The following is an 11,262-nucleotide window of genomic DNA, read 5'->3' as shown; positions in this document are numbered from 1 at the left end:
TACTAAATATTGTATGACTTTATAATGTGCTTAATTTCTTTCGTTTCATAACTGTGGCAAAGTCTGGAAATTAATATTCTCAATATTTCTGGTTTTATTTCTCAGCTGACGTTCGCGAAAGTATGCGTTTATCCGGTTGCTGCAACCAGATAAACGCATACTTTTGCGAAAGTCAGCTGAGAAATAAAACCAGAAATATTGAGGATATTAATTTCAGACTCTGCCACAGTTATGAAACGAAGGAAATTAAGCACATTGTAAAGTCATACAATATTTAGTAAAGCGATTCCACGTGGGATACAAAATTCAAATCTAGGTAGTTTTACTTTCATTTTTTATTATGACAATCTTTGATCACAGATTGCTTGTTCCATGTAATAATAATAATAATAATAATAATAATAATAATAATAATAATAATAATAATAATAATGCAAATTATGATACTGATAATAATAGCAATAATACAAAAATTTTTAATCCTGGAATCTTGACAAGCAATATTGTGTAATACATTTGCATTCTCTAGTGGGTGCCTCTCAAAATCATTTTTATTTTTAGTTTTGCAGTTTTAAATTTCAGCCACTCTTTTCGCTTTAATAATTCCTATAATTCCCTTAAGCAACCGAAGATTAGGCTACTATTATATATGTACATATACACATACACACATATATATATATGCTGTATATATTTACACACATACGCTTATCTATATTCAGCATGAAAATTCAAATATCGCACCTAGGATTAATCAGCCTGTCATAAGTATGGTCATATTACAGTTCGCATCATGAATGGCCAGTCACTAATGAATATTAGTAAATTTGCGTTAATTAGACTTGAATACCTTTTAACTAAATAAACTTCAGGTCTTTATATGGCAAAACCCGTAGGGGGCTAGTGCCGTCAGTGCGCCTCCCGCGGTGACTGTAGGCATTACTTCAGCCCTTGGCTGCAACTCCTTTCATTCTTTTTACTGTACCTGCGTTCACATTCTCTTTCTTCCACACTCTCTATTAGCAATTGTCTCAACGCTGTTCTTAGTGTTGTATAACCTCAAGGGTTGCAGCGCTTGGCCTTTGGTCTAAACTTTGTATTCCAAATACTTCATATAGCGGCAGTATGAAAACGAGAGATATCTTTTGCTGGAGATAGACAGTTACAAGGCACTTTTTGTTATCAGGGTCTGTCAGTTTTTGGAGGCTTAACGAAATCTGTTTGATTATGGATCCTTTCTGGTGGCTGGGAAATACTGCTGCTGTTCTCTGAACTTTGATAAGCGCCCTTTTCTGATAGTGTCTTCAAAAGTACATTTTGTCATTTTAATGATAATCTTGATTTCCTTTTTATACTCGTCAAGAATTAACGATGGATATTTGCTGGCATATTGCTTTCGAAATACAACCTCCCATGGGTTAACTATTTCCATTGCATAAATACATTTGATTTTTCTTCACTTTCCTTCTACATTTTCATTTGTCTTTGATTTGTGTAACAGAGCTAATCGTATTGAAAATTTCGTTTCATGCTATAAATTTTATATCCATATTATTAAAAAAATAATTTTCTTAATCGAAAGAGGGATTATTCAAAAGATCGTCTTTTAAAAAATGGTTTTATTAACAACGGCGGTGGCCTTGAATACACCACGCTCTCCTACTACTTTACCCGTCTTCTAATATAACAACTGTACAATTAATAATGTTATTTACAACAAGCACCATGAAAATATAAAAAAATAAATAGTCCGTGAAATTCTCATGAAAAGAAGAAGAAGAAGAACAAGAAGAAGGTGGAGGAGAAGAAGAAGAAGAAGAAGAAGAAGAAGAAAGCAAGAAAGAAAAGATCTTTGGCACGTGATCGAACCTACTACAGAAGATCGTGCTCATGTAAGCTCTAACGTGGGTTCGCTAGGGCTGCATGATTTGCAAGCAAAAGGTTGTTGACAAACTGAAAGGAATAACAGTGACATTGCGCCCGAGGATGGCTCCGCAGGAGAGAAGTCTTTCCCCGCGCGCTTTCTATAATAACGATCACTATAGGACACCATTAATGCAGTGATGATTGTAAATGCGTGATAAGGTGAGGATAATGAGTCATGTACAGTGAATGTCTTAACATATTTAGATGGCGTATGAGAAGCGATGGTACTGAGGATTGTGTTGGCCATTCTGGCGGCGATGATGAACAGAAATGGCTGATCAGAACTTACTAAAAATATGAGGAATGGCTGATTGACTGAATGGATCGCGGTCCGTGAACGAAGGAGGCATTTTAAAGGTCGCAGGTCATCATAGGTTAGCGGGTACCTGTGGCGGAAGTGCGTAGCTGTAAGGGTGGATCGGGGCCGGTCGCGAAGGCGTCGTGGGCACCGAGGAATGATGGGCAGTGGGCGTCCTCAAGTAGGTAGGGTACGTGTACATCTCCCGGGCGGCCGCTGCGGCGGCAGTTGCCTTTTCTAGGGGCGAGGCGTGCAGCTGCGGCGCGCGACTCAGAAGGTATGGCGACATCATGTGACTGTAGTAGAGGTACGGGTAAGGCAAGGAGCTCGCGGCCATCCCTGCAGGAACCCCGCCGGGCAAACCGGCGGAATACGTCGGGGAAGGTAAGCAAGGACGCGGGGCTGCCGGGGACAGCATGCCTACTTCGTGATGAGGCCTCTGGGCTTCTACGGGCGCTGGAGGGGTCCTTTCTTTCGCTGTTTCGGCGGAGGCCGCAGCAGCCGCCATCATGGAGGCGGCTGACATCAGAGGGGAGACCATAGACGTCGGGGTTTCCTCAGCCTCGGATTTGATGATCTGCGGAGGCGGGAGGAAAGGAGGGGGCGGCGTCGGAGGACTCTCGATGTCTACCTTCTCGTCTGAAGGATCTTTCTCGACGGACATGGAAGAGGCCGGTCGGTCATCCAAATCTGAGACGTCCAGGTCGCCGCTGTCCACGCTGTTCAGCCTTGCTCTTTTGTCTAGGGTGGCTGTTGACAGAAAAAAAAAAATTAATAACCTATCTATATATGCTTTATAGATATATAAAAAATGTCAAAAATAATCGGGTTTACGCAGAAGTACTGAAATATTAGAAATAAAAAGCAACGTATGACATGAAATTGAAAATTTTTCTTTCGAAGTATGAAAATATCTTACCATCTTCTGCCTCCGTCGACTTTTCAGGAGCAGAGGTTATGTCGGTGGCGGGAGGGGACGCCCCTCCGGACCGTTTTTTCGACCTCAGCTGGCCATTTTCGCGAAATCCTTTCGCAAAGGGGTTGTTGTCGATTTTGAGTTGAGTGATGCGCTCGTTCTGGTAGGCGGTGACGGCCATGAAGCACGTCTGAGGGAAGGCGAAGGTGTTGAAGGCGGCCCAGTGCAGGGACACGAGGTCCGGGGCGGCCACGATGTGGATCCTGGGTTGGTACTTGTGCATCGAGTTGAGGATGATGTGGCCCTGCTGGTCCAGGTTGTTGTTGGTCAGCTTCAGCTTCTGGAAGCTGATCGGATGGCGCATCCACTGGGCTCCTGACGCCGGGGAATCCGGATGGATGTACAGTCTGCCGGGCATGTGGGGCTCGGCCTTGCCGGCCACGACCCATTCCTTACCCTGGAACTTGTAGCGGGAGTCGTCCGCCGGGACGATGTCCATCAACACGAAGTATTTGGTGTTGGGTTCCAGCCCGCTGGCGGACATCTTCACTGTCGGGAACATGCGCCTACAAACCAAGAGAGAACGGACATTAGTATCTTCTTCTTTTCGTTTTAATGTGATGTATTTAAAAAAAAATTGATATTCTTTTATACATGGAAATATTTCCTTCAGGAACAGTAAGATTTATGGTTAACATGCAAGAGAAAGTGAAAGCTGATAAGGCAAGGTGTTCGTGCCCGAAAAACACTCTTGAACTTGTGTTGTTGAAGTTCTAGGGGAAAACACTAAACACTACAACTCAACGACATTTGAGGGAGAGAGGTTACAACTCGACGACATTTGAGGGAGGGAGGGAGAGAGGTTCCTAAACTCAGGCCAAATCTCAATTACTCACACATTTTTTCATTTTTGTTTAAACAGATATCGATTTATCCCTTTATGTTTTATGGACAATATGCGTATCATTTTTCACTATCTTATACACATTTGTACGCAACACCCATGCACGCACACATGTATATAATAAAAAATATAAATAAATATATATACACATTTATATACGTATATATGTATATACATATACATATACATATGTATAAAATTACAAACACATTCACCATGAAAAGTAATATCAAACATCTGGCTGCATACGACTGAATGTGAAAAGCATAAATGTAGAGAAACGCCTTTGTACAATAAGCATCTTCCTTATTCAGTACTTTTATGCGCACTAAAAGCCGTTTGTAAAATATGCTGATGATCTGGACTTCGATGGATGATGGGATGATTTAATATCCGACAAAGATTAAAAAAAGAAATCAAGCTCAAGTATATCACTTACAGCAAAATAAAAGGAACTCATGTTTAATTCACAGAATACTTCCCTGAGTAAATATTGAATAATATTACTATGAACGAAAATTTCATAATGTTTCTTTGTTTGTGCGACTTACGCTTCTGTCTTCATAAGTTAGTTAAAACGAGATATTACAGCTACAAAATTTAGTGTCCAGAACATGTGTGTATATATATACACACACACATTATATATATATATATATATATATATATATATATATATATATATATATATATATATATATATATATATATAATATATATATATATATATATATATATATATATATTATATATATAATATATTTATATATTATATATATAAATACATATACATATTTATATATATGTTATATATATATATATATATATATATATATATATATATATATATTTACATATACTGTACATACATACATACATACATACAAGCTATACCATCACCATAATCATGCAACAAAATGGACTGCAAGAGCCAGCAGGAAATATTGAATAATGAAAGATATCAGTACCTCGTGCTTTGTTTATTTAATATATTTATATATATATATATATATATATATATATATATATATATATATATATATATATATATATATATATATATATATATATATATATATATAATATATTACAGCGTGTGTTTATTCATAAAATATCATCAGTCACCAATATATATATACTGTATATAAAGCGAATTACAGCATGTGGTTCTTTATGAACATATTATCGATCACCAATAGATCAGGTGCTGGACAGAATTGAGTGTTGATATTAAGGCAATACCTGAATGATCCGTGGTGCTACGTATGAGAATGAATGGAAGAGCAAACAGAATTTCAGCCAATGTTAATCTGCTTTTCCTGCTATTGGACAGTTAAGTAGAAAGACTGAAGAAGAAGAAGAAGAAGAAGAAGAAGAAGAAGAAGAAGAAGAAGAGTCAAACAGCTACAGTGAACAAACGATGCCCCTGTAATCGTGCGTACAGCGCTCAGTTTTCATTTTTACTTATAAATGACATCAGCGTTTTGAAATTGGAAGCCTCTTCCCGAAGGAAAAGTCGTTGTTTCTGCGAGGGGACAATTGACTTCATTTTCGGACTTTGCGATAAGAGCCAATTTGACTTTTGTTTCCGAACAAAAATTAAATTAGTTTGATGAGACTAGTTATCGTAATAATATATCAGTTATATGTTTTGCAACGAATAACATGGTAGGAAAAATTATGCGCAGCTTTAAAGGAAAACCTGTAAATTTTTATAAACGAAAATTCATTGTAAATGTAAATCATATCACCAGAAGCCGTCATTATATCAAATGCTGATGTTATACAGGATTTTCCAATTGGCTATCATGAATTTTTTTTACTAATGATAACATTGGGTAGTTAATTATAATGTAGAATTGACAATTAAAATATTCTGAATATAACAATTCTAGGGAAGAGGATGTTTTACACACTATATATATATATATATATATATATATTATATATATATATATATATATATATATATATATATATATATATATATATATATATATATATATATATATATATATATATATATTTATATAAAATAATCATATTTTATATAAAATATATATATGAATATACACATATATGCAGTATGTATATATATATATATATATATATATATATATATATATATATATATATATATATATATATATATATATATATATATATATATATCGATGGATAGCGTCGCAGTGCGTATAGTCATAGGTCCCCGGAAATAAAGGTGCGGGTCAGTTGATAAAAGGGCCTGATTAATTGAAAACGGAGACAACCCAGAACCACAGGTAGGTAGCATGATCCTCATATTATAACTGCGGCCGGTGGCAGCAGCAGCAGCAGCAGCAGTTGTTCTCTCTCTTTCGTATCTCTCTTCTCCTCCTCCTCCTCAGTCGCTGAGAGAGAAAAATCAAAGAAGTCGTTTGGAGAGACACTAATTGAGATCCACGCCGGCGAGGGACCCTAATAAAGACGTTAAACTGAAACGTCTGAGAGGAGAGAGTCTGTCGCCGCATCTGTTATTACCTGATCCGTACAATTTGCTGCTGCTTCTTCTTCTTCTTCTTCTTCTTCTTCCCCTGAAGTTGCTCACGGCCGCCCTGGCGAGGCTGGATCGTCCGTCCACTTGTGTGATCGGAGACGCGGGTCGTTTTTGAAAAAGGTTTAATAGGGAGGGAAGGGCGTTATCTATCTAGGCGGAGCCAGCTGTGGCTGATTGACGGTGGATAAGACTTTAGATGATGATAATGGGCGTAATCATAATAGTTAGCCGTCGTCAAACGCCGATTGATAAAAATTACTAAAAATAATGTCTGTATCATGATAGTTAGCTGTCGTCAAATGGCGATTGATAAAAAATTACTAAAAATAATGTCTGTATCATAATAGCTGTCGTCAAATGGCGTTTGATAAAAATTACCAAAAAATAATGTCTGTATCATAATGGTTACCTGTTGTCAAATGGCAATTGATAAAAATTACTAAGAGTAATGTCTACATCATAATAGTTAGATGTCGTCAAATGCCGATTGATAAAAATTACTAATGATGATGTCTATATCATAATAGCTGTCGTCAAATGGCGATTGATAAAAATTACTAATAATAATGTTTATATTGTAATTGTTAACTGTCGTCAAATGTCGATTGATAAAAATTACTAAAAATAATGTCTATATTATAATAGCTGTTGTCAAATGGCGATTGATAAAAATTACTAGTAGTAATGTGTACATCATAATAGTTATATGTCGTCAAATGGCGATTGATAAATATTACTAATAATGATGTCTACATCATAATAGTTTGATGTCGCGAATTTCTATCAATAAATATCACTAATAACAATGTCTAACTGTACGCATCTGTCTAATAGAACTATACGAAATAATAATGATAATAAACAATAATAATAAATCTCCCCTTTGGAGATTGAACATATATTTTTTCCAATTTGTTTGTTATTGTTTTTTCTTTTTAATAAGCGACCTCTTCTTTTTGTATTTCCCATTACCTCCTATTACTTCTTTCTAATGAACACCATATTCTTTTGGAAGCTTGAATTTCGAGTTAGTGGCCCCTGTGGTCTTGTTCCATATGAATAGGGTTCATGTTCTGAATAATGATAATAAAAACATTATAACCATTACTTTATCATTATAACCTATTTCCAGGCGAGGTTGCCTAATTGTAATAATAATGAAAAGAATAATTTCATTTGTGACTGGCAGAGAATTTTTACCATCGCCAGAGACCCAAATAGCATTAAGGCTCATTCGTGGCTATCATGTTGGCCTCTTCAAACAAGACTCCTTAAACTGACAGGTCCTCAGTGGTGTCCCAAATTCTCCTCAAAGGATTAGGGCTTTTGGGGGAGTAGCGGGGGAACTTTGGGACGACTAATTACCCGCTAGGATTACTGAAAGCGGGGATCCGGATTAAGCAAATAAGAATATGATCCGACAGGAGAGGCGGGCCAGAAGTGACCGCCGCCGCCGCCACCGCCGATAGACGGACGGACGAGCGAGCAAGCGGGCAGGCGGGCGGGCGGGCGGTCGGGATCAAAGCGTTTGCGGTAAATTGAATTGTTTCGTGGCGGTGAGCACCGCCGAATGTCTTCGTCGTCGTCGACAGGGGCCCGCCGCTACACCGGGCCCATCCTAAAACGTTCCCCGTGGCGGTCCTGGGACGGAGGATGCGATCGGAATGTTGATAAGTTCGGGAGGGGAAAAAAAAAGGCTAGTCGGTAAAGTCCTCAGCCCTTTTTTTATGTCCTTTTCCCTCCCGGCAGGCTATCTGCTTCAGGATTTTCGACAGGACTAATAAGGGAGTCGTTCCTAACTGCATGTTGGTTCGAGGGAGATTGATCACGCACTGCATTTCGTTATTTGTTTGGGCTTCCTAGAATCCAGTACGAGAAGGGCGCTCGTTTCCATTTAGGAAAAATGAAAAGAATGTTCCCCGCAAACATTCCGATACAATATTTCTCCAGGAAATGAATCTGTTTAGGAATCAACTTCATCATCATCGGAATGAAAACGTTATGGTAATGAGCATCGTGAAGTCGACAGCAAATTTCCATAAACATAAACACGTTTCAGGACCTCAACTAATTGTCGTTTACATTATCGCGTTGCTGTTTGTGCTTGATCAGGGAAGAACAGATCCAGGCATGCAGGTTTGAGAGAGAGAGAGAGAGAGAGAGAGAGAGAGAGGATTTCTCTTGCAAAGGGATGTTTATAGTGAAAATGATGAGTGGTTCCTCAGCATATATAAACTTACCGTCCGAGCTTGGTGATGATCATTTCGGTGCCAAACTTGTCGAACTGGTTCCAGAGAGTCTCATTTTCTAAGCGAACCTTGATGCGCGGATCGGGTTTTCCTCCGGGTAGGCCAGGGGCTGGCAGGCCACACTGCCCATGGGGCTTCAGATAATCACCGGGGAAGCCGTGGGCTAAAGCAGACCCCCCAGCCATTCCTCCTGTTGAGAGGACATAGAATTAACGCTCATGGAATTAGGAATGTGAGAAGATATGAATGTGGTCAATCTCTGTTATTACTTGAAAATGGCAAGATATCCTTCGAGGCAAATGTGATTTTGACAAATGTGCGAATTACATTAGAATTTTCTTTCTTAATCTTTTGAACTTATTTTTAGCATTTTGTTTGAACTTATTTTTAGCATTTTGGTCCCCGTGTGTTTAATTTTGACCGAACTGGTTTTTTTTTATTGACAGCGACAGCAAACAAATACATCGACTCGTAATACTGTAATACTGCCAGATGTAAAGAGCACAGCAGACGAATTACTGAAGCAATTTAGTTGTAGACTAATATTCTGCTTTCAAAACGGATGACTGTTCTATAGTGGGATGAATTTTACAACGTTTTAAATCGAATGGGACACTTCAGTAGCCTCATAATTTTGCTTTGTAAATTATGAACTCGTTCTAATGCTTACATTAAAATGTCTAGTTTATCAATTATACAACATCGTATTCTAAACGCACAATCGATATTACTACGAAATTACTACTGTATAAGGAAATATGATTATGTTCTAACGGGATTTGCAGTACTGCAATACAATTAGTCTGGGGGAATAACATTTGAACTGGGGTCTGTGCATACCATGGAATCCCAGTCTGTAGGACCTCTCAAGGTGGTCGGTCAGATTAGCGGACAATCCACCGCCCAAGTACGGGTGTAAACCGAGGGGCGCAGCCGGAGCCATGCCCCTACTCCTGAGGTAGAGATACTCCTCTTCGTACATGCTCACCACACAGTATAAAATCCGTCCTTCTTCGGCACTCGATCACACTCCACTCAACAAAAATAAAAAAAAAATAATAAGGTAAACAAAAACAGAATCTCCCCGAGGAAACGCTTTTAGCGGACGGACTCTACGTATCGACACACACACGAAATGCTCGTCGTTGACTACCTGATGCGGGCGAGCGCTGTAGGTTTTGTATCGCCGAAAAGCCCCACCTTCCCGTCACCGACGGCCAGTCGCCGCTCTCGCTGGCGTCCCTAAGGGGCGGAGCGTCTCGTATTTCGTGCCAGTGGGCGGAGCGGACAGACGCTCTTATGGCTTAAGAAAAGATCAGCGGCAATGTTTTCGAATCTCCTGGGAATTGGTCCTCGCAGGCAGGGGGCAGCAGATTTAGTGAATGAGGAGATGTCAAGCTTTATGGAAATCTCTCTCTCTCTCTCTCTCTCTCTCTCTCTCTCTCTCTCTCTCTCTCTCTCTCTCTCTCTGTTTCTGTCTTCTGATGGATGAAGATGAAAAGCCATATATTCTTTCTTTAACATTGCAATTTTCTATGGTCAGGTATAATTAAAATTGAGCTAGGCCTAGTAGCCTAAATTTAAAGAGCTATAAGCATACAAACGTACCCTGTTTAGTTTGTTAGTCTTCGTATAATGTCAATAAGCATAAGAGAAAAACACTTTCTGGCCTGCATATAAGATTTTTCAGTCTGGTCATTATATATATATATATATATATATATATATATATATATATATATATATATATATATATATATATATATATATATATATATATATATATATACACATACATACACACCACACACTATATATATATATATATATATATATATATATATATATATACACACATATATACACACCCACACTATATATATATATATATATATATATATATATATATATATATATATATATATATATATATATTACACAGGAAAGGTTTTAAATCTTTGATATTTGCACCCCTGGTAATTGTTTTTATAATGGAAAGGTTATAAATATTCAAATGGTGTGAAGCACTTTATGTCATTTTGTTAATCCATTTATCAGATCTGCTAATTACTTCCTTCCCTTTGTAAAATGTTCTCGTTTTCAGTATGTGAGTAAGTTGTACCTATATATATTTAAATATATATGTATGTATATGTAGCCTATGTATAAAAATATATATATAATATACATATAATTATAAATATATATATATATATATATATATATATATATATATATATATATATATATATATAGGACCCATATATATATATTATACACATACTTATACATATATACAGTATATGTGTGTGTGTATGTACACGTATACATCAACCTACGGGCTTGTCCAGGGCCTAAAATCTTGGTCTCAACCGCCATTATTCTCAACGTTCACAAGCACGCGCGCGCGTGTAAACAAACCCATTTTAAGTC

The 11,262-nt window shown here is 37.6% G+C and overlaps 1 protein-coding gene across 1 annotated transcript; it reads right to left on the bottom strand.

Annotated features, from left to right (window-relative positions):
- Positions 1-1,604: 1,604 nt before the first annotated feature.
- Positions 1,605-10,011, bottom strand: LOC136843822 (T-box-containing protein TBX6L-like). Its single transcript, XM_067112606.1, has 4 exons — positions 9,670-10,011; positions 8,821-9,019; positions 3,144-3,706; positions 1,605-2,974 (listed from the first exon to the last, which is right to left on the bottom strand). Exons 1-4 carry the CDS (start codon positions 9,809-9,811, stop codon positions 2,295-2,297), a joined length of 1,584 nt encoding a protein of 527 aa, XP_066968707.1. The 5' UTR covers positions 9,812-10,011; the 3' UTR covers positions 1,605-2,294.
- Between the last annotated feature and the right edge of the window lie 1,251 nt (positions 10,012-11,262).

Source organism: Macrobrachium rosenbergii, chromosome 12 (genome assembly GCF_040412425.1).
Source record: "Macrobrachium rosenbergii isolate ZJJX-2024 chromosome 12, ASM4041242v1, whole genome shotgun sequence".
NCBI lineage: Eukaryota > Metazoa > Arthropoda > Malacostraca > Decapoda > Palaemonidae > Macrobrachium > Macrobrachium rosenbergii.
Note: the sequence above shows the minus strand (reverse complement) of the source record. Positions and strands in the feature narration are given on the sequence as shown.